Here is a 24,527-nt window from a genome sequence, read left to right on the forward strand (position 1 = left end):
TTTTACTGTAGAGTGTCCAAATACAGGACAGTCCGGTTCAATACTGGACACCTGGAGACAATAGACATGGGTCCCTGTGTAAGAAGTTACGGAGAGGGGAGAAAATCTCAGATTAAAGTCACAATGTTGGAAAAGTGCTTTACTTTTTTTAAATTATTATTATAAAGCTGTTGGGACTGTTCTTAATTCTCATATCAGGACCCACAATTCTCAATTGGTTTATTTGCCCCACATAGTCATTCTGAGAGAAAATTTAGAAATGGCCCTTGCACTGCTTTCTCATCCAGATTATATACTGCATTGTGACATTATCCAGTAGTATTAGAGAAATATTTATTTGCCAATCATTGAATTTTAACAAAGTTGGCTGACACTGGAATTTTTTCTAAGAAATATTTTGCCACTCCCTAGAGAGAGCGCTTTGTAGCCATAGAAAAATGTGCTATCTCCCCCCTTGGTTTCTAGTGAGTGTCTCTGAGTTGTAATCAGTGCAAATATTTTTATTTTCCTCCTTGTGGTTTTGATTCGGAAGCTCCTGGTGATGACATCCTTCTCATTCTCAGGAACTGGTGATTGTGTAAGGGGAATTAGGACACATATTGAGACAGTAGTATTTTTTGGGTCCCTGGATTATTTAGAATGTTTTCCTGGCTGCACAACAAACGCACAAAGCACAGAAAACACCGTGGAGAGCAGCATTGTTTTCCGTTGATACACAGAAGCTTATTTTTTTATACTATAGTTTGTGCCCAGGTTTGTTGCTAAGACTTTGATTGCTTCATGTGTCAAAGCAAATAGAAGCTGACATGATACTAATTCTATTGTTATACCCTCACTAACTGGGTTATTAAAGGGGCCGTCCCAAGTACTCAACTCAAAACATTTTGTAAAGGATTTCATCATCAAATATTTTTGAAAGAAATATAACAATACTGAAAGAAAATAGTTTGCTTTTTATTTATTTGGCACGTAATTACAAATATTTTTATTATCATGGGTTCCCGCTTACAGTTCGTCCTTATTAGAGAACCAATAAAGATGGTCTGTGCAAACACAAGGAATAAATCAAACCCTTCGGGTTTACAAAGTCACTTTTAAAATGATATACAATCCTTCTACATATCAGAATAGTTAAACATACTGGACACCTAACAAGCTCCTATTGAACCGCCAAAATACCCACAACATATATATAAGCATATGAGTGTCACAGAGGAGTGCTACTGAGCATGGCAATATATATTTAAAACCAGAGACAGAACATAAAACACAGACAGAGCTCAGTGCACATCCAGTGAAACTCATACACGGTACAGTGCCTAAATATATATGTACAAATATCTATTAAATAAAATGGTCTTTTAGTTTAACATTTTTGGCCAAAATTGTTGCAAGCCCCTGAGCCACTGCACGGCAGGCCACATCTAATACAGAGTGCTTTTCCTGGTAATGTACAGGTTAATAAAAGCTTCAATCAGACTTAGAACTTTGCAACTAATATTGACAGATTTATTATAAATCATTCTTCCTGGTATTGCACAGGTTATTAAGAATTTATATTAGTGTTAGGGACCCCTGGAAATGTGGCCTGCCGTGCAGCGGCTCAGGGGCTTACAACAATTTTGGCCAAAAATGTTAAACTAAAAGACCATTTTATTTAATAGATATTTATACATATATATTTAGGCACTGTACCGTGTATGAGTTTCACTGGATGTGCACTGAGCTCTGTCTGTGTTTTATGTTCTGTCTCTGGTTTTAAATACATATCAGAATAGATACAACTAAATGAATTGCCCAGATGTAACCCCATAAAACATATTAATGCACTTTAGTCCCATGGAGGACTACATATTTAACACTCCCAAAATCAAAATGTATATTACTCTGCGTCTAGAACGAGCTGCAAAAAAGTATAACTTAGGAAGTAGTAATAGATCAAGCAACTTAAAGACTGTGTGGTATATTGGTGCATCACCTCAATAGACCCCAACAATGTAATCTCTCAATGAAGGAATCCAACGTCCAGGAACAATATAAGTAGAAGTGAATAAATTGACCTCCCAGGGTGATAACAGGGACTTGTTGGTGCCCACGCGGCTGCCCCACACTACGTCTCCAGTAAGCACAAGCTCACCCCTGGGGCAATGACAAAGAACAGTCCAGCAAGAGAAGGCAGAAAACGATGGGCTATGCCCTTTACCTTCCTTCAGTGGCATCCAGGTGAGAGGATTCTCCAGTGTGCAAACCTCAGAATGAAGATCCAAAACAGCAGGAGAGAAGAGGGGCACAGCTCACAGCGGAAGCAGCAGCAAACGCTGACAATGAGGGCAACTCCAGACAAGGGTAAAAATATACATGAGTCTTTAATGGTCAGTACAAGAATAGGACCACGCACCAACGCGTTTCGTCCGTTAGGACTTTCTCAAGGTGTAAGGAGGGAAGGAAACACACACTTTATCTAAACAAGCTTCGCGCCAAAACGGAGTTCCTGTGACGTCATCATCGTGCGTCCCGCAATGGAGTCGCACTATTACCGCGCGGCTCAATGCTAAGTCGCGCTTGTAAAAGAGGAGGTGCACCAGGTACCACGATTGGCCTGTTGCAAGAAAAAAATATTGAATTACAAAACTTTACTAATATCAGTACAAACGAACAATGTAAAGCGTCACATAACATGGGGATTGCTCCAGTTATATGAAAAGACAAGCATTTGAGATTTATGATTTATCTTCAGTGATCTTGTTCCTCACAGACTCACATGTGCTGGTGACTTTGTACGTCCCATCACTATAATTACTGATGTCCCCACAGGAGGAGGAGAGAGTCTCATACTTCTCCCCACAAGACTGCAGAGCAAGTCTCCATGAGATATTCATCTCTCCAGGGTAGAAGCTGTCCACATTCAAGGTAAAGGTTTCATCCTCGGACCGTTGTACAATCAGATCACAAGGCTGTATACTGCACCGACACACTTTATTCGAGCAAATACCCGGTATGTACCTGGCAGATACCTGGAATGCGCCGCTCCTCACCTCTGACAAGCCCCGTTGCGTTTGCCTTCCCAGCCTGGGTTCATGCCTGGCTGACGGGCGGCTGATCTGTTAAATGATAATGATTAGGATTTAATAGGCTGCAATGCTTCGCATGTCTACCAGATGGCATAAATTTATGAATAATAATGCAGTATATAAATATATACTGTGCAGTATTGCAGCCAACGGGAATAAAATGCTTCAATCCCTGCCTTGAAAATACCTCAATGCACTCGGGCAGAAAACAGTCACAAACCTCAATACACCCGGGTATACCCGAATTCGTGGGACTAGCCGAGCTCGAATAAAGTGTGTCGCCAGTGTAGCACACCGCGGTATTCATTTATCTCCAAAGTAATCAGAATACAACAATAACCCACCTCCACATGTTACCAGAGAGGGCTGCGTTACTTTGTGAGGTAATGAGTCGCTGGCCCCGCTGACAGCGAAGGGTTAAGAGTGACAGGAGAAGCTGAGTTTAAACCACAGCCAATTTGGACTTTAAAATCAACTACTTCATTGTGACAAACTCTGACCATGTGACGTCACTGGGCGTTAGGGTAGCAGGTGGGGTGTATCCCGGACCATCAGAGATACGGTATGACTGGAGTGTTATATTGAGGGGCTATATCTGCTTTGGTCAGTGACTGCAACAATTAAAAAATATATGAGAATTGTGCCAGGCAGTGTTAGGACCTGCATACTGGTCATGCTGTGAAGTGGCTGCATACTGGTCATGCTGTGAAGTGGCTGCATACTGGTCATGCTGTGAAGTGGCTGCAGGCTTCTAACCTTTTGGCCAAAGGGTTTAACTAAATGACCCTTTTTTATGAGCAGATAAGCACTGAAGTATTGTACTGTATGTTGTGTCATTTTGTATGTTGCGCTGGCCTTTCTGTTTTTAATTAAAACATATATAATTTGGTGCTGAGTGTAGTGGGATATTGTACAATGTCCAAGTCTGATTCCGTCCCAAAGTATCAGCATGTTATGTGGGGCACAGACTCACTGCGCACGCCCTTTATTGGGAATGGACTCACCTACTGTATTATTAATGGTCCCGTTCTTCTTTCTGCTGGTTGCTCCAGACTGGGATGTTTCACTCTGCAGATGAATGCTGCTCCTTGGTCGGTGCTTAGTGATGGGGTGAAGGTCACACATGCTTCACGGGCCCATGTATGGTCAGCCTGCTTCCGTGATCTCTTAGCTGGGACCTTATAGTTTGCAGTAGGCAGTGCGGTTACCAGCTGGTCTCCTTGTTCTTGTTTATACCATTGCACGATCAGGGAATCAGGGAAATAATTGGAGATCTTACACGTCAGTGTGGCTTGTTTCTTAGCTTTCAGTCTGGGTGTAATTATTTCTTCTACTTGGGGGTGCCAGGGAAAATCTGTGATATAAACCAAGTAACAAGATGCTGTATTTAGTCCGTGTATGTTTCCCTTGCAACAGATCTTCGTAAATCAGTTAATTTAACATTATATCTGTAGATTACTCAGGCTGACTTGAACAAGCTATTCTTGGGCTCTCCTCGTCCTTAATGCTGCGGTTCCTCCTAGGGTCTTTCTTCTTCTAGGTATGAAGCGGGGATCTCCGGAGGTGAACCATGTACATTTCAGCTCTGGGGGCCCCTTACCTCACAAGATACTTACCTCTACAAGGTGTCCTTTGTAGCATCCCTGGCTGGGTCAGGCTGCACTTATAGTGCCGGTGACGTCAGGCTGCGCTTATAGCGCCGGTGACGTCAGGCTGCGCTTATAGTGCCGGTGACGTCAGGCTGCGCTTGTAGTGCCAGCGACGTCAGGCTGCGCTTATTGTGCCGGCGACGTCAGGCTGCGCTTATAGTGCCGGCGACGTCAGGCTGCGCTTATAGTGCCGGCGACGTCAGGCTGCGCTTATAGTGCCGGCGACGTCAGGCTGCGCTTATAGTGCCGGTGACGTCAAGCTGCGCTTACAGTGCCGGCGACATCAGGCTGCGCTTATAACGCCAGCGACGTCAGGCTGCGCTTATAGTGCCAGCGACGTCAGGCTGCGCTTATAGCGCCGGTGATGTCAGGCTGCGCTTATAGCACCGGCGACATCAGGCTACACTTATAACGCCGGCAACGACTGGCTGCACTTATAGTGCCGGCGACGTCAGGCTGCGCTTATAGTGCCGGCGACGTCAGGCTGCGCTTATAACGCCGGCAACGTCAGGCTGCGCTTATAGCGCCGGCGACATCAGGCTGCGCTTATAGCACCGGCGACATCAGGCTACACTTATAACGCTGGCAACGTCAGGCTGCGCTTATAGCACCGGCGACATCAGGCTGCGCTTATAACGCCAGCGACGTCAGGCTGCGCTTATAGTGCCAGAGACGTCAGGCTGCGCTTATAGTGCCAGCGACGTCAGGCTGCGCTTATAGTGCCAGCGACGTCAGGCTGCGCTTATAGCGCCGGTGATGTCAGGCTGCGCTTATAGTACCGGCGACATCAGGCTACACTTATAACGCCGGCAACGACTGGCTGCGCTTATAGCGCCGGCGACGTCAGGCTGCGCTAATAGCACCGGCGACATCAGGCTACACTTATAACGCCGGCAACGTCAGGCTGCGCTTATAGCACCGGCGACATCAGGCTGCGCTTATAGCGCCGGCGACATCGGGCTGCGCTTATAGCACCGGCGACATCAGGCTGCGCTTATAGCGCCGGCGACATCGGGCTGCGCTTATAGCACCGGCGACATCAGGCTGCGCTTAAAGTGCCAGCGACGTCAGGCTGCGCTTATAGTGCCGGCGACGTCAGGCTGCGCTTATAGCGCCGGCGACGTCAGGCTGCGCTTATAGTGCCAGCGACGTCAGGCTGCGCTTATAGCGCCGGTGACGTCAGGCTGCGCTTATAGCGCCGGTGATGTCAGGCTGCGCTTATAGCGCCGGCGACGTCAGGCTGCGCTTATAGTGCCAGCGACGTCAGGCTGCGCTTATAGCGCCGGTGATGTCAGGCTGCGCTTATAGTACCGGCGACATCAGGCTACACTTATAACGCCGGCAACGACTGGCTGCGCTTATAGTGCCGGTGACGTCAGGCTGCGCTTATAGCACCGGCGACATCAGGCTGCGCTTAAAGTGCCAGCGACGTCAGGCTGCGCTTATAGTGCCGGCGACGTCAGGCTGCGCTTATAGTGCCGGCGACGTCAGGCTGCGCTTATAGTGCCGGCGACGTCAGGCTACACTTATAGTGCCAGCGATGTCAGGCTGCGCTTATCGTGCCGGCGACGTCAGGCTGCGCTTATAGTGCCAGCGACGTCAGGCTGCGCTTATAGTGCCGGCGACGTCAGGCTGCGCTTATAGTGCCGGCGACGTCAGGCTACACTTATAACGCCGGCGACGTCAGGCTACACTTATAGTGCCGGCGACGTCAGGCTGCGCTTATAGCGCCGGCGACATCGGGCTGCGCTTATAGCACCGGCGACATCAGGCTGCGCTTATAGCGCCGGCGACATCGGGCTGCGCTTATAGCACCGGCGACATCAGGCTGCGCTTAAAGTGCCAGCGACGTCAGGCTGCGCTTATAGTGCCGGCGACGTCAGGCTGCGCTTATAGCGCCGGCGACGTCAGGCTGCGCTTATAGTGCCAGCGACGTCAGGCTGCGCTTATAGCGCCGGTGACGTCAGGCTGCGCTTATAGCGCCGGTGATGTCAGGCTGCGCTTATAGCGCCGGCGACGTCAGGCTGCGCTTATAGTGCCAGCGACGTCAGGCTGCGCTTATAGCGCCGGTGATGTCAGGCTGCGCTTATAGTACCGGCGACATCAGGCTACACTTATAACGCCGGCAACGACTGGCTGCGCTTATAGTGCCGGTGACGTCAGGCTGCGCTTATAGCACCGGCGACATCAGGCTGCGCTTATAGCACCGGCGACATCAGGCTGCGCTTAAAGTGCCAGCGACGTCAGGCTGCGCTTATAGTGCCGGCGACGTCAGGCTGCGCTTATAGTGCCGGCGACGTCAGGCTGCGCTTATAGTGCCGGCGACGTCAGGCTACACTTATAGTGCCAGCGATGTCAGGCTGCGCTTATCGTGCCGGCGACGTCAGGCTGCGCTTATAGTGCCGGCGACGTCAGGCTGTGCTTATAGTGCCGGCGACGTCAGGCTGCGCTTATAGTGCCGGCGACGTCAGGCTGCGCTTATAGTGCCGGCGACGTCAAGCTGCGCTTATAGTGCCAGCGACGTCAGGCTGCGCTTATAGTGCCGGCGACGTCAGGCTGCGCTTATAGTGCCGGCGACGTCAGGCTGCGCTTATAGTGCCGGCGACGTCAGGCTACACTTATAGTGCCGGCGACGTCAGGCTGCGCTTATAGTGCCGGCGACGTCAGGCTGCGCTTATAGTGCCGGCGACGTCAGGCTACACTTATAGTGCCGGTGACGTCAGGCTGCGCTTATAGCGCCGGCGACATCGGGCTGCGCTTATAGCACCGGCGACATCAGGCTGCGCTTATAGCACCGGCGACATCAGGCTGCGCTTAAAGTGCCAGCGACGTCAGGCTGCGCTTATAGTGCCAGCGATGTCAGGCTGCGCTTATCGTGCCGGCGACGTCAGGCTGCGCTTATAGTGCCGGCGACGTCAAGCTGCGCTTATAGTGCCAGCGACGTCAGGCTGCGCTTATAGTGCCGGCGACGTCAGGCTGCGCTTATAGCGCCGGCGACGTCCGGCTACCGTCACTGGAAAAATCAAAATTGAGATGACTTCCAGCGATTGCGACCTCGCCGTCGCTCCGTCGCGCCGCGCTTACTAAAAGCCCACGCGACGGCGGCAATGCATTTGTTTTGACGCGACGTCGCTGTCGCCGGCACTGTAAGCGCAGCCTAAACAATATGGAGGTTTTAATCTCCAGGGGTATGGGAGCCCGTAGGAAGCCGTCATGTAATCCGCCGCGGCCTCCTATTGGCACGCGTGCCGCAGGAGATTTGAGTCAGGAAGTTCAGGTAACACCTATAGAGGTAAGTAACTATGGAGGCAGGGGGACCCGGAGCTTAAATGAACGAGGTTCATCTCCACAGACCCCCTGCTTCATACCTCATTGTTATTATTTTATTGAGGTATGCTGCTTTAAGGACTGAGAAGATGTTGTGCTGCTGGTCAGCCTGCAGGGGGAGCTGTGTATTCTATCACTCAACTATAAGCTCTAATTTTCATGTTTGTCAAAGTGTCTATACAGGCAGTCCTCGGTTATCCACCGGAACCCGTTCTGGAAGTAGCGTTGGATAGTGAGACCGCTGTAAAGTGAGTCCCATGTTAATCAGCTATCCGGCGTCGGATAGCGCATTCCGGCGTTGAAAAACGGCCCATAGGGTTGCATTGTAAAGCGTTGGATATGCCATTCATTATAAAGTGAAACGTTGGATAGCGAGGAATACCTGTACCTGTAATTAGTTTATACCTTTAATTATTAATTACACATTGCACGTTAACTCTAACATACATTTAGTGTAAATATATTGCAATTGTTTTCTCCTGCTTACTGTCATCCCTGATCCGTGTTTGAGATGAAGATTAATTTGAACTTAGTTGTATAAATAAAACTCCTATGTTAGTCTATTTACAGTAATGATTACATGCAAAAGTCTAGTTTTGTCTAGTTTTAATAAAATTCTAATTACATTAAAAGTTGTTTCTGGAATCTGCAATTCCCTGTACAATGTCACCTCCCACTATTCCTATAGTTGCCCTTAAGACAGTTTTCTAAAAGTTGATGTATAGAGTAAAAGCCCAAACTTGGTGAACCTTTCCTTTTAATATATAGGGGGAAATTCATGGGGACCTTCAGGCAGGTCAGGCTTTCTAAGTCTCTCGGGTTCTTCAATTAAAACAGCCAGCTCTCAAATATATAAATATTGTCTGTTTTACATTGTTTGTTCAATATCACAAACCCCGAACCCTTTACATGCCAACTTACCTCTTACTGACAGCTCCCGAGATTCAGGGACATCCATAGACACATGTTCCCAAGTCACATACACTTTAAATGCTGGATCACGGAAGGGATCCCCCAAAATGCTACACATACTGGTAACATCAGACGTTAGGTCAGAATGCTCTTTTAACGTTTCTGTAGATTTCACATTAGATTGTAATTGTTTCTGTCCATATCCCCAGCTGATCTGTATATCTTTGGGATAAAACCTCTGCAGGTTTAGGAAGAATTGAACTCGGGCAGAATAAGTAAGTTTGACTTGTATGGGCTTCATGTTCTCGGGTTTTGCTGGAGGATAAATATAAAATGAACAGAAAGTTTAGATGATCTTCCGCTTCTAACACAAGGAGCTGGTTTCAATCTCTGTCCCGATTAAGTGGATCTAGGACAGAGCATTTTTGATACATGCGCCCCTTTATATAATTACATTTTCAAGCTAAATTTAAAAACTGAGCAACTCCTTTAAGAATAGTAATTGGTCATTCAACTATTCTGTAGTTTTGAGAAACAGCGCATGAAAGAACAATTAATACATTTCAAATTATGACATATACAGTGGCGGCCGCCTTTATCCTCGTGCGGTCGTATCGGCGCAACTTTGAAAACCGCGGTCAAATGCAGTATTTGATGCGGTATGTTCCGGTATTTTAGCCGCGGCCGCCTTTATCCTAGTGCATTGTATTAGCGCTGTCTCGGCATGAATGCGGCATGAACGCGGAGAAGTGCGTGGCATTCGGAAAAAATCCCCAAACAAATTCGGAGATGTTGGAGAATAAAAGGGGCCGCGACAGTATATCTGTACTTTTTTTTCACATGGTACAATAGTCCACAATACATTATGTATAGGGAAGCAATAATATATTATGTGTCCGTCTGATGATAAACTCACCCACAATACTGAGCTTCCCTGTGCTTCTCTCTATTGGCTGCTCCAGACTGGGATGTTCCACCCTGCAGATATATTCCCCTCCCTGATCGGTTGCTAGTGTTGGGGTCACAGTCAGCCTGGCTGTACAGCTGTAAGAGTTATCAGCATCTTTGTGAGACGTTATATCTGGAATAGTAACCCTGTCAGCATTGAGCTCTTCCAATACACCCTGGGTTCCATCTCTTCTTAACCACGTCACAGTCAGAGCGTCAGGGAAATACGCTGAGATGTTACACTGCAGGGTAACAGGGGTTTCATGGAGCAGTGGCGGTTTTTGTATTTCCTCCACAATTGGGGTCCAAGGGAATTCTGCCGGAGAATATGATGTTGAGACCTTGTTACATTAATATACAATATATCACAGCAGAAACACATAAAACAGATAATCTCTTTAAGGATAAAAATAATCGGACAGAATGAGAAAGAAAGTCTGCTGCCTATTAGCAAATGGCAACATGAATTCATGCTGAGGATCCCACGCACGAAAGGCTAAGGCTGAGTCCCTGCTGGCGCTGAGCGCGCTCATGCTTGGAGAGCGCTCCAAGCATGAGCGCTAGGTGTCCTGCATTTATGCGCATGGGTGGGGTTGCGGGGGGGGCATTGCCGGTAGTTGAGCGCGCAGGTAAGTATAGTTTCGCCTCGGTCCTTCAACTCTTCCAGCCAGGGCATTATTGGCCAGTAATGCCCTGTTCTTCGGGGATTATTACTTAAATATATACCTGGCATTTGCCTCAAAAAGTTATATAATTAACCCCTTCAAAGTCAGTGTGGCCATGACAGAATGTATTGTGCATGCCTTCATGGCTACTATGGCTTCCAAGGGATTAATACACAGATTTTTGGCCTTGTGTACGGTATTCTTGTGTGCTTCCTATATCCCTCTGGCTCACAAAGTGATATCTTTATTTGCTGTATGCTGCACGGTGGAGGGGTTTTTGTCTCTGTTTTACCCACCATAACTTATTTAATGTATATTGCAAAGGTAATATCGCATCGCAAAATGGGCCACTTCAGCACCCTGGACAAGGCCCCAAAAAGTGTCTGCAACTCGGCCTTAGGTACCTGAAGCACCCAACGCCAGGTTCAGTATAGCCATGACCTGAAATAACATAGCGGTAACTGTAACCGGCTGCTGTGGATATGATGTGAGGTGTTCCACACCTCCTTTGCAGTAAGTAAGATAGACCTCAAGGCTAAGGCGCCAGTGCGCACGACGGGGTGCCGGGCGGAGCTCCTTCCCGGCAGCAGCACAACCTGGTGGACTCCAGGCAGCGCGCAGCAGGGAGGTGTGGTGGGGGCGTGGTCATGACGTCACATGGCTGGTTCGCCCTCATTGGCTGAATGAACCGCCAGCGCTCCACCGCCCCAGAAAAGACAAACTCCTTGTCTTTGCAAAATGTAGTCGCACATCGTGCATTGTGCCAGGGCGCGCAGGCAGCTACTGGGGTCAGCCCCATAGAGGAACCATACCTTGTGTGCGCCGTGCACGCCATTGCAGCCGCAGCCAACGGGGCGTTAGTGAGCTTTGAAGATTAGCACTTAATGAGACGTTCATTTAAGACAGTGTCTCGGTAAGTCAATAACAGAGCTTTGTGGATTTGCCCCAGAGTGAGGACAAAAGTCGCAGTGATTCCAAATAAAACAGATTATACTGAGCAGGTTATTGTCACGTGGCAACATTAACTCAATTGTTATTTCCAACAGCCTGAAGCTTCTCCATACGGACCAATTGGAGCAAGAAAATGAAAAGAAACTCAGATAACTTCGCACAGACAATCATCTAAACAGCAACTGGAAATAATAAAATAACATATTGAAATCCTTCACAGTATAAATGGAACATGTAATGACCTAATTATAATTTAATGTGAATGATCAAGACAGATAATAATTAAAAACAAACATAAGCTTCTTCTGACTTTTACACTGGAAGAGGAATAACTACATGTAATGAAGGGAAAAGTATAATGATCTATATAGTTTCTGTCACTGTCACACTTGTCATTGTTATGTTATCTGTGTCATCATACCTTGGAAATAAATAACATGAGGACCCACAACTCAGAGTCCTGTATCATTAATCTCACCTGAATCTCTTATAGACACTTCTTTGTTACCAGGGTGATCCATGGATCCATGTTTCCAAGTGAAACACACTTTAAATGAAGGATCTGTAAATAGCTTCTCAGGGATTCTGATTTCACTACAAACAGTAAATGTTAGATCAGGATTTTCTTCAAATTGTTCTTTGGATGATATGTTTTCTTGGGCGTTTCCTACTCCGCGGGTCCAGCTGATTTGGATATCTTTGGGATAAAACTTCCCCAGGATTAGAGAGTACAGAAGCTCTCCTGAGACACAAAGAGTTGGTTTTACCGGCTCCAACATTTGGGGTTTTGCTGGAAAAGAAATATCCAAAATGAAGGAGAAGCCGAGTAAGATTTTCCCTTTAGAGTTCAGGATCTGGAACATTAAACGTGGCCATTAACCAATCGGACAATTGTATCACAAAAAAGAAAGAAAATAAAACAGTTGAAAATAAATGTTTACATACTGTAATATTTGTGGTGCAGATAGAAGTATTTGAAATAGGGAGAGACTGTTTTTTCTTGCTTATCCCTTGCTTAGCCCTAGCTTAGCCCTTGCTTAGCCCTAGCGTGCTCTGTTGAAGTCCCCTTGCTCGTGGCTCTTGTAACGTGGTCTCGGAACTGCAGCTGCACTTAGGAACCACCAGACTTCCGGCAGAGAAAGGGTTAATCAGCAGTCATACAAGGCAGAAGAAATGCCATATACAGTATAAATCATTGTGAGCCATATTACTAAGCAGTGCTATGCCACCTTCAGAATTGGTTGTAAGGTGTATTATGGCGTAGCACCATTTAGTAAAATTGGGCCTATGTCTTTAAACATGTTTTTCAAAATGCTAAATACTATTTCTTACCATAAATAGTTTTACATTGAAATCTCTTCTCCCTGGTTTTCCCACCACCGACAAATCTACAGATAAATGTCATGTCGTTGTGTTTTTCTACGCAGGGTATGAACCTCAGAGAGGTCGTGTGGTCTTGACTTCCCTCTTTGTTTAAGGTCACCACATATGAGCGGCCCAGCAGTTCCTCTGCTTCTTCTGTATGTCCTGACTGAGGCTGTGGGATCTCACTCTTTGTTCCTGCTCTCTTCTCCAACCACCTCACCCGCACCTCCCCTGTGCAGTGAGAAGCCGTACAATACAGAGTGACCTCTTCTCCTTCCATCAGCTTCTCAGGCCCCTTAATGTCATTCACCATGAACTTCTGCAGATCTGCTGGAGTATATATTGAAAGAGTCAGCAATACCAGTATAAACCAAGGGGAACAAGCAATGCTTTATTAAACCATGCGGCTATATAATAGCAGAGACTCCACATGATTTAGGATTTTATTTAATCTAAACACCCAGTACTGGACTCTGCAATACAATCAATTTTGGAGCTAAAGACTTGGATGCCAAAATATTTTTGAAAATGTATATAATATACTCCTCTTTATAATAAAGTAGCACAACCACCAGGAAAGAGACTAATGGGGGTAGGAATAGGAGATTTGGTTGTGGTCGTTTCGCCGCGACCAAATAACTGCCGACATTCGGCCGCAGACGGACCCTCCGCTGCAGCTGATCCGCCGCTTGCCACTTCTAGGAGAAGGTAAGTTTTAGCGGTTAGGACAGGGGTGCGCAAAGTTTTCAACTTGCGTCCCCCCTGCCTCCTTACCTCCTGCCTCGCGCCCCCTCTCCTCTTCGGCGTCAAATGACATCACAGGGTCATGTGACATCACGTTACCATGGCAACGTGACATCACAAGACCCCGCGGCGTCATTTGACGCCGGTTACCACAGCGACAAGTCGCCGAAGATCAGGTAAGTGAAGCTGCAGAGGCCTTAGGCCGGGGCCATAGAGGCTTCAGGAGAGCGGAGGCGCACTAACGCTGAGGCTCGCCTGCTGAAGTCAGCGCGATTCCACGGACTTGCAGGCGAGCCAGCGTGCGCGAAGGGAGCCGGGGGGGAGGTGGTTGGAGGCGGGGCAGTGATGTCGCTGGGCCAATGGCCCGCGACGCACTGACGTCAACGTCACGGCGCCGACGTCACGGTGCCGTGACGTTGCCGCAGCTCCGCGCTGATTAGATTTTTTCAGCCGACAACGCGCTGAAAAACAGCTTGGCGCACGGCTGAAAACTCCAGCACCTCAGCACGCCTGTGGACGCTCGCGTAAGCCCCCTCTCAAGGCATCCTCATTGAGGATGCAGGGGCTCAGCGCGGAGCGTCCGCACGGCTCAGCTCGGCCTGTCCTTCTATGGACTCGGCCTTATTACGCGGGACCTCTGTAGCCGCCGCGCGCCACCTGGAAATTCTCGTAGCTGCGCCGCAGAAGCAGAGCGCAGGACATTTCAATGTGCTCTGTGCTGCGGGACTGTAACTGCGCCGGAGAAGCAGAGAGCGCAGGACATTTTGATGTGCTCTGTGCTGCGGGACTGTAACTGCGCCGGAGAAGCAGAGCGCAGGACATTTCAGCAGGAGGTTTGAAAGGGCTCTGCCACGAATCGCACCAAAGCGATCTGGAAGGTCCCTACGCCAACGGAGAGTGGAATCAAGCGCGCGTAAGCCTTTAATGTGGCGCTCAGCACCTAGACCGCTGGGATTCCCCTGGGTGCCCCTGTTTGGGTGAGTGTAGCTCTGATTTGGGATTTTGTGCTGTGATTGCCGGCTCCGGCTGGAATAAAAACTCTTTATTGAACTGCTTTGTCCTGTCTGGTGCCCTGATCCCAGTGATAAGCTCGGGTCTTCCGTGACAGTAAATTTAAGGGGTTTAAGACATTGGGGTAAGGGTTTAGGGTAAGAGGTTTAGGGTAGGGCATAGGGTAGGGGTTTTAGGTTAAATGATTTTAGGGTAGGGCATAGGGTAAGAGGTTTTAGGTTAAGTGATTTTAAGGTCAGAGGTCTTAGGGTAAGGGCTTAGAGTAGGGGGTTTTAGGATAAGGGTTCAGGGAAACCGGCAACAGGTCCTGGTGCTGGGTGAGTCGCAGCGAGGCATTGGTGGTCATTTGGTGACGGCGAAACTACCGTGATAAAATCTCCTAGACCAGGGGTGCCCAAACTTTCCCCCCTGTGCCCTCCTCTCTGCACTGCCCCCCTGCTCGCATCCCCCTCCTTACCATGTCTCCGGTGTCAAATCATGCTGCGGGGTCACGTGACATCACATTCCCATGGCAATGTCATGTCAGGTGACCCCGCAGTGTCAATTGACGCCGCGCCGCCAGAGACAAGCTAAGTGAAGTTACAGAGACCTCACGAGCCCCCGGCATTTAATTTACATACCTTGGGGAAGGGCGTGGGGGCCTCTGCAACCGCCCGCGCCCCCCCTAAAAAATCTCCCACCCCCCAGTTTGCGCACCCCCTGTGCGAGACCGTAGAGGGGTTACATGTTTGTCAGTTTCTTACCTTTTTTCCTGTGTTTTCGGATCCACAATATGGCGCCAATCACAGCTCCGGCTAACAACAAAACCGCAGTGGTACAAGATGCCAGAGTGACCACAGCAACCTTGTTACCAGTAGGAACTGAGGAGCCAAGCAAAGGAATATAAGGTGTTAGGGTACAGATGCAGCACGTGGGGGTCCCCAGATAACAACATATTCTGTTATAATGCCGAATAACAAACTACAAGGGGAAGATATCCCCACTAATGAGACCACTCAATTCTCTAAAGTAAGAATTTTGCTATCACAGGTAACCAAGGCGTTCTGATACCGTGATAGCAACGCTCCAAAAACTGGCGGTGAAACCGGCCCGGCGAATATTTTTATAAAGGCGTATAGAAAAGGCCCCACTGTGTCCTTAGAAAGAAGGGTTACACTGATTCAGCATCAGCGCACGAAAGGACTTGTGCAAGTCAATGGGAGTTTCACACTTTATTGAATAAGCCCCATTGGCTCTGGTAGCATTGTCTCAGCATTATGAAATGTTAGAAAGATTTTAAGAACTACATTTAAGTACTAATATCCGTCTGAACCCCCTGGCACTCTTACTAATTACTTTAATTGTTGTAAAAGTTAGTTTGTTTCTGAATGTTTTACTTTTTTCTGTAAATCTTACCTTTATTACTACCCTATAGGCTGATGTATTCATTTCCTTACAGTATTCTCACATTCCCATGCTTTTTAAAATAGTGCATCCCTGACTTACTGATGAAGCAATTATTATTGCACCCAATAACCTGTTAGGAAATCAGAGAAGTCGTGATTTTCTCCGTTAATAATGCTGGCGCTCCAAAATATCATGTCAAACCACACCATGCAAGTCCCACTGTAACCGGTTAACTGATACAATAACGGCTGCTACATATCGATTGGAAACTCATTGAATAAAGAGTGTTTAAAAAGTTAAAATCAGTGGCTGAGACACGTACCTCCATATGCCAGCGTGAAATTTTCCTGAAGAGGGTCTTGCATGGATGCATGTAGAACTCTGCAGGAGAAGGTCAGATTCATGTGATCCTCCGTGGGTGTTATGATCACAGTGCTGTCCACTCTGTATGTGCCATCTGAATTTTCCTGTGGTTTGCCCATTATGGAACCTTTAATGACCTGTCCATCTCGAAGCCAAGTAATGTCAATCTCAACAGGGTAGAAAGCAGTGGCTTTACAGCGCAGTGTACTCTCCGTGTTCTTAGTGATAACATTATCAGTTATTGTGATCATTGGAGGAGCTGTGAGAAACACAATACATTCTGTAAGTCTCCAGAACGTAGGAGTCCAATATCTAACAGCTACGTAAACTGGAATCAGGCTTACAGGCTCCTCACTCACTGACACCAGGCTCTGATCTCCCCAGTGTTGCAGCCTCACAGGCCCCTCACTCACTGACACCAAGCTCTGACCTCCCCAGTGTTACAGCCTCACAGGCTCCTCACTCACTGAAACCAAGCTCTGATCTCCCCAGTGTTACATCCTCACAGGCCCCTCACTCACTGACACCAAGCTCTGACCTCCCCAGTGTTACAGCCTCACAGGCCCCTCACTCACTGACACCAAGCTCTGACCTCCCCAGTGTTACAGCCTCACAGGCTCCTCACTCACTGACACCAAGCTCTGACCTCCCCAGTGTTACATCCTCACAGGCCCCTCACTCACTGACACCAAGCTCTGACCTCCCCAGTGTTACAGCCTCACAGGCTCCTCACTCACTGACACCAAGCTCTGACCTCCACAGTGTTACAGCCTCACAGGCCCCTCACTCACTGACACCAAGCTCTGACCTCCCCAGTGTTACAGCCTCACAGGCTCCTCACTCACTGACACCAAGCTCTGACCTCCCCAGTGTTACATCCTCACAGGCCCCTCACTCACTGACACCAAGCTCTGACCTCCCCAGTGTTACAGCCTCACAGGCCCCTCACTCACTGACACCAAGCTCTGACCTCCCCAGTGTTACAGCCTCACAGGCTCCTCACTCACTGACACCAAGCTCTGACCTCCCCAGTGTTACATCCTCACAGGCCCCTCACTCACTGACACCAAGCTCTGACCTCCCCAGTGTTACAGCCTCACAGGCCCCTCACTCACTGACACCAAGCTCTGACCTCCCCAGTGTTACAGCCTCACAGGCCACTCACTCACTGACACCAAGCTCTGACCTCCCCAGTGTTACAGCCTCACAGGCTCCTCACTCACTGACACCAAGCTCTGACCTCCCCAGTGTTACAGCCTCACAGGCCCCTCACTCACTGACACCAAGCTCTGACCTCCCCAGTGTTACAGCCTCACAGGCCCCTCACTCACTGACACCAAGCTCTGACCTCCCCAGTGTTACAGCCTCACAGGCTCCTCACTCACTGACACCAAGCTCTGACCTCCCCAGTGTTACAGCCTCACAGGCCCCTCACTCACTGACACCAAGCTCTGACCTCCCCAGTGTTACATCCTCACAGGCCCCTCACTCACTGACACCAAGCTCTGATCTCCCCAGTGTTACAGCCTCACAGGCTCCTCACTCACTGACACCAAGCTCTGAGCTCCCCAGTGTTACAGCCTCACAGGCCCCTCACTCACCGACACCAAGCTCTGACCTCCCCAGTGTTACAGCCTCACAGGCCCCTCACTCACCGACATCAAGCTCTGACCTCCCCAGTGTTACATCCTCACAGGCCCCTCACTCACTGACACCAAGCTCTGACCTCCCCAGTGTTACAGCCTCACAGGCCACTCACTCACTGACACCAAGCTCTGAGCTCCCCAGTGTTACAGCCTCACAGGCCCCTCACTCACTGACACCAAGCTCTGACCTCCCCAGAGTTACAGCCTCACAGGCTCCTCACTCACTGACACCAAGCTCTGACCTCCCCAGTGTTACAGCCTCACAGGCTCCTCACTCACTGACACCAAGCTCTGACCTCCCCAGTGTTACATCCTCACAGGCCCCTCACTCACTGACACCAAGCTCTGACCTCCACAGTGTTACAGCCTCACAGGCCCCTCACTCACTGACACCAAGCTCTGACCTCCACAGTGTTACATCCTCACAGGCACCTCACTCACTGACACCAAGCTCTGACCTCCCCAGTGTTACAGGCCCCTCACTCACTGACACCAAGCTCTGAGCTCCCCAGTGTTACAGCCTCACAGGCCCCTCACTCACTGATACCAAGCTCTGACCTCCGCAGTGTTACATCCTCACAGGTTCCTCACTCACTGACACCAAGCTCTGACCGCCCCAGTGTTACAGCCTCACAGGCTCCTCACTCACTGACACCAAGCTCTGACCTCCCCAGTGTTACAGGCCCCTCACTCACTGACACCAAGCTCTGAGCTCCCCAGTGTTACATCCTCACAGGCCCCTCACTCACTGACACCAAGCTCTGACCTCCCCAGTGTTACATCCTCACAGGCACCTCACTCACTGACACCAAACTCTGAGCTCCCCAGTGTTACAGCCTCACAGGCCCGTCACTCACTGACACCAAGCTCTGAGCTCCCCAGTGTTACAGTCTCACAGGCCCCTCACTCACTGACACCAAGCTCTGACCTCCCCTGTGTTACATCCTCACAGGTTCCTCACTCACTGACACCAAGCTCTGACCGCCCCAGTGTTATAGCCTCAAAGGCCCCTCACTCACTGACACCAAGCTCTGACCTCCCCAGTGTTACATCCTCACAGGCTCCTCACTCACTGACACCCAGCTCCGACCTCCCCAGTGTTATAGCCTCACAGGCCCCTCACTCACTGACACCAAGTTCTGATCTCCCCAGTGTTACAGCCTCACAGGCCCCTCACTCACTGACACCAAGCTCTGACCTCCCCAGTGTTACAGCCTCAAAGGCCCCTCACTCACTGACACCAAGCTCTGACCTCCCCAGTGTTACAGCCTCACAGGCCCCTCACTCACTGACACCAAGCTCTGAGCTCCCCAGTGTTACAGCCTCACAGGCCCCTCACTCACTGATACCAATGTCTGACCTCCCCAGTGTTACAGCCTCACAGGCCCCTCACTCACTGACATCAAGCTCTGACCTCCCCTGTGTTACAGCCTCACAGGTTCCTCACTCACTGACACCAAGCTCTGACCGCCCCAGTGTTACAGCCTCACAGGTTCCTCACTCACTGACACCAAGCTCTGACCTCCCCAGTGTTACAGCCTCACAGGTTCCTCACTCACTGACACCAAGCGCTGACCTCCCCAGTGTTACAGCCTCACAGGCTCCTCACTCACTGACAGCAAACTCTGAGCTCCCCAGTGTTACAGCCTCACAGGCCCGTCACTCACTGACACCAAGCTCTGAGCTCCCCAGTGTTACAGCCTCACAGGCCCCTCACTCACTGACACCAAGCTCTGACCTCCCCTGTGTTACATCCTCACAGGTTCCTCACTCACTGACACCAAGCTCTGACCGCCCCAGTGTTATAGCCTCAAAGGCCCCTCACTCACTGACACCAAGCTCTGACCTCCCCAGTGTTACAGCCTCACAGGCCCCTCACTCACTGACACCAAGCTCTGAGCTCCCCAGTGTTACAGCCTCACAGGCCCCTCACTCACTGACACCAAGCTCTGACCTCCCCAGTGTTACAGCCTCACAGGCCCCTCACTCACTGACACCAAGCTCTGAGCTCCCCAGTGTTACAGCCTCACAGGCCCCTCACTCACTGATACCAATGTCTGACCTCCCCAGTGTTACAGCCTCCCAGGCCCCTCACTCACTGACATCAAGCTCTGACCTCCCCTGTGTTACAGCCTCACAGGTTCCTCACTCACTGACACCAAGCTCTGACCGCCCCAGTGTTACAGCCTCACAGGTTCCTCACTCACTGACACCAAGCTCTGACCTCCCCAGTGTTACAGCCTCACAGGTTCCTCACTCACTGACACCAAGCGCTGACCTCCCCAGTGTTACAGCCTCACAGGCTCCTCACTCACTGACAGCAAACTCTGAGCTCCCCAGTGTTACAGCCTCACAGGCCCGTCACTCACTGACACCAAGCTCTGAGCTCCCCAGTGTTACAGCCTCACAGGCCCCTCACTCACTGACACCAAGCTCTGACCTCCCCTGTGTTACATCCTCACAGGTTCCTCACTCACTGACACCAAGCTCTGACCGCCCCAGTGTTATAGCCTCAAAGGCCCCTCACTCACTGACACCAAGCTCTGACCTCCCCAGTGTTACATCCTCACAGGCTCCTCACTCACTGACACCCAGCTCCGACCTCCCCAGTGTTATAGCCTCACAGGCCCCTCACTCACTGACACCAAGTTCTGATCTCCCCAGTGTTACAGCCTCACAGGCCCCTCACTCACTGACACCAAGCTCTGACCTCCCCAGTGTTACAGCCTCACAGGCCCCTCACTCACTGACACCAAGCTCTGACCTCCCCAGTGTTACAGCCTCAAAGGCCCCTCACTCACTGACACCAAGCTCTGAGCTCCCCAGTGTTACAGCCTCACAGGCCCCTCACTCACTGATACCAATGTCTGACCTCCCCAGTGTTACAGCCTCACAGGCCCCTCACTCACTGACATCAAGCTCTGACCTCCCCTGTGTTACAGCCTCACAGGTTCCTCACTCACTGACACCAAGCTCTGACCGCCCCAGTGTTACAGCCTCACAGGCTCCTCACTCACTGACACCAAGCTCTGACCTCCCCAGTGTTACAGCCTCACAGGTTCCTCACTCACTGACACCAAGCTCTGACCTCCCCAGTGTTACAGCCTCACAGGTTCCTCACTCACTGACACCAAGCGCTGACCTCCCCAGTGTTACAGCCTCACAGGCTCCTCACTCACTGACACCAAGCTCTGACCTCCCCAGTGTTACATCCTCACAGGCCCCTCACTCACTGACACCAAGCTCTGACCTCCCCAGTGTTACAGCCTCACAGGCCCCTCACTCACTGACACCAAGCTCTGACCTCCCCAGTGTTACAGCCTCACAGGCCCCTCACTCACTGACACCAAGCTCTGATCTCCCCAGTATTGCTGCCTCACAGGCTCCTCTATAAGACAAAGCTGATGTCCCTATTTAGTCATCAATAAAAATCTTACTTTTATTTGCTTTTCAAAGTAATAAAAGTGTTGAGTGTCTGGAACAGTTTACAATTTATGGTGGGAGATATCACACCTCTCCTCATCAACAGCCACACTACATTTTAGGAAGAGTCGATTTATGGGAATGAGTAGGAAATTCATTGGTAGTCCAAAAAGCCGTGTCTTGTTAAGAACTAGTCGACAGGTTTGATAACCTCTAATCTTTTGGCTATTCTATCCAGGGTATGTTCAGTCCTTACCAAGAACATGTAATGTGACGGCCTTTTCTTTTCTTTCCGGGCTATATATCACCAAACACCTATAAATTCCTCCATCTGCGATGTTCACGTTAGACACAGACAGAGAAACGTCACCGTCTCTCGCCGCTTGTTCATTTAATGACAACCCCCGACGGTGGCTCGTCCCTTTATTATCATATCTCAGGATCTCCCTGTCCTGGAAGTACCAGAATGTGGCGAGGAAATTAGGGTCCACCGGAAGCTTATCCACAGAGAAGGTGCAGGTGAGAAGAACATCAGATCCAATCCGTGCACGCTGAGTGGAAGGGGCCGACAGCTCCAGCACTGCACCTGCACAGAGACGTACGTAAGGAACAGAAAGGGTAAAAGAGGTTCTTACATAATATCCCTGGGAGTATAGAGGATGGAGGCGCTGCACCACTAAAGCATGGAGGCTACCACCCCAGAAGCCTGGTCCTGTCTCCCCAATAACAAGGCGGGAAGCTCAGGCCCTCTTGTTCCACGCAGGTATGAACCACCACTATGCATGTAATCTGCCCTCACGCACCCTAGACACCACAGATGTGTCTGGGGGGTGGGGGGAACAAGGGTTACATAAGCAATATCACACTATGTTGTTGTGTTTTTTCAGTCGCAGTTGGGAGACGACAGAGGAGAGCAAGGGGAGACGCAACGGAGAGGAATCAGCGAGACACGGAGAGACCTCCAGGTATACCGTACCGACATCAGCCTTGGAAGCTGCACGGAGCACCAAAAAGAGGTTTGTGACCGAGAATTATGGGGTTGGAGGACGACTCGGCAGAACAGCTGGGGCGCTGCAGTGCCAAAATTAAAGGCACAGTATATCTGAAGGCAAGTGTTTGCAGCGTGAAAACCCCATTCCCCACCTTTTCCTGAGAGTGTCACACTGAGGTGTGAAGCAATGCTGGTCTTTAATATAAGACACTGAATACCCCTAAGCTCACTCGTATTGGAACTCTTCAAATACAGACACAGAGACATTGAGACTATTCTCATGTCTTTCCTTTTGATCCTAATTCAAAGTGATTGACTGTTTATATATAACAAAGTTGTTTGTTGTTACAATATTCATGCACTGTTAGTGCTAATCCTGTTGCATATACTGGGTAAAGTCATACTGTAAGTATCCAATTTTCTTCAAGAATTACAGTCATATTAACCCAGTCACCAAGAGATCTTTATTTATTTTTTAAATATTGTTGCATTTCTATATTGCGCCGGATGCTTTGTACTGTATATCATTGATATTGTGGTTTTTGTGTTAAAACCAGCATTGGGGGTGCATAGTTTAGAATTTTTTCTTATCCCTATGTTCCTGCGCACCTGATATCCATTCGAATATATACATATATACATACCCACGAATATAGCACAGGACGAAAAAAAAGTTATACTTTTATAAAATAATAACAGTGTGAACGTGTTACAAACATGCATAACCTTTACTGTATGTCATACTGTCTATATCTTAGCTGAAAGTTTTAGTGTAAAAAAAAAACTGCAATTAATCACTGGAGCGACTGCAGGAGTAGGTGATCTGTGGGGTCAGTCACAAGCATTCTGCTACTTGGTGTTGTCCCGCAGGCCTCAAGTTGTAGAGCCCTGGCCTACAGACAAAGATCTTCCGTAGAATTCAGGCAGACGGGCACAGGAAATCTGTGACATTATACACTGTCCAACTTCCTGAGCTGGATCCCTAACCCTGCTACGTACCAAAGCTCACGTCACCGGGCACTTCACTCACAAATCACTCATTTTATCTCCGCCCTCCTTCACAATATTAAGAAAGAAATGAAACTTACATGTCCGGTGCAGCAATAGAAGTAGCAGTACTTCCTGACACGCCATTTGTATGAGTGCAAGGATGTGTCCGTGATTGCTTTCACTTTGTACTGCACTTTAAACTGTTGCCTGTTTTACAGCAGGCAATAAAAACCAGGAATGGGGAAATAATCTTTTTATTAAGCAGTCACCAAAAAATTCTCAGTTGTTCACATGATTTTATTACACTGGGTGGGGGGTGGGGAGGGGGAAGAGAAACATCAACCTTTCCTGTCCTAGAGTACATTAAAGCTGCAGTTCAGGCTCCCGTTTTTTTTTAAAGTTTTTTTTTTTACTTCAATAGTTTCATGTGGGCAATCTCTAATTACCTAAAGAACTGTATAGCTGCCGGTCAATTCGTTCTCCGTCTATTGATTGGCAAAGTTTGGCGACATCTTTAAATATGGGGAATGTAAATTGTTGCTATAGGAACAAGCATGCTTGTTAAAATAGAATACAAGAAAATTGGTCTTTCAAAGTTGTTTTTTTTTTTTAAACAGAAAATGCTAAAAGTATTTTTTCTTACTTCAGAACTGATTTATTAAAAAAAAAACACACATTGCAGGATATTGCATGAACTGCAGCTTTAACTTCTGTCACTCCTAGGTCATGTGATCGCTGGAGGAGTGATCACATGACCTGACTCGTGCCCAGATTCCAGAAACTTGAGGGGGTTCCACTTCTGTTTTGATTGGGCCAGCCATCAGCCCGATCACTGCACAGCAAACAAACCAATAGCGTCAATGTGAAGAATCAAGAGCAAAAATAGATCAGCGCACACCACAATAAATAGGGTTTTCTTATTAAAGAAGTTACATAGATTGGGTTTTGGTTCATGTTTATTTTTTTAAACAAAATTTTTATTGGGTTTTCAAGCAGCGATATACAGAAAATAAAACATTCAAGCGGGAGTATTAGGGGTGAGAGGGGGGAGTGGGTACATAAAGAAATGGGGGATTTAGGGGGGG

At 48.8% G+C, this 24,527-nt stretch overlaps 1 protein-coding gene across 4 annotated transcripts; it reads right to left on the minus strand.

The window, feature by feature from the left end:
- Positions 1-2,347: 2,347 nt before the first annotated feature.
- On the minus strand, positions 2,348-23,706 carry LOC142463565 (uncharacterized). 4 transcript variants are annotated; one of them, XM_075566476.1, is made up of 10 exons: positions 23,541-23,706; positions 21,718-22,047; positions 16,352-16,651; positions 15,387-15,503; positions 12,856-13,215; positions 12,002-12,313; positions 9,876-10,223; positions 8,969-9,274; positions 4,080-4,425; positions 2,348-2,599 (listed from the first exon to the last, which is right to left on the minus strand). In XM_075566476.1, the coding sequence occupies exons 1-10, from the start codon at positions 23,584-23,586 to the stop codon at positions 2,503-2,505; spliced, it is 2,562 nt and encodes an 853-aa protein (XP_075422591.1). In that variant the 5' UTR covers positions 23,587-23,706; the 3' UTR covers positions 2,348-2,502. The 4 variants fall into 4 exon arrangements, with proteins under 4 accessions (XP_075422591.1, XP_075422589.1, XP_075422592.1 ...); XM_075566474.1 differs by having other exon boundaries at positions 12,856-13,218; XM_075566477.1 differs by having other exon boundaries at positions 4,076-4,425; positions 12,856-13,218; positions 23,541-23,705.
- Between the last annotated feature and the right edge of the window lie 821 nt (positions 23,707-24,527).

The sequence above is a fragment of the Ascaphus truei genome, chromosome 11, assembly GCF_040206685.1.
Source record: "Ascaphus truei isolate aAscTru1 chromosome 11, aAscTru1.hap1, whole genome shotgun sequence".
Taxonomy (NCBI): domain Eukaryota; kingdom Metazoa; phylum Chordata; class Amphibia; order Anura; family Ascaphidae; genus Ascaphus; species Ascaphus truei.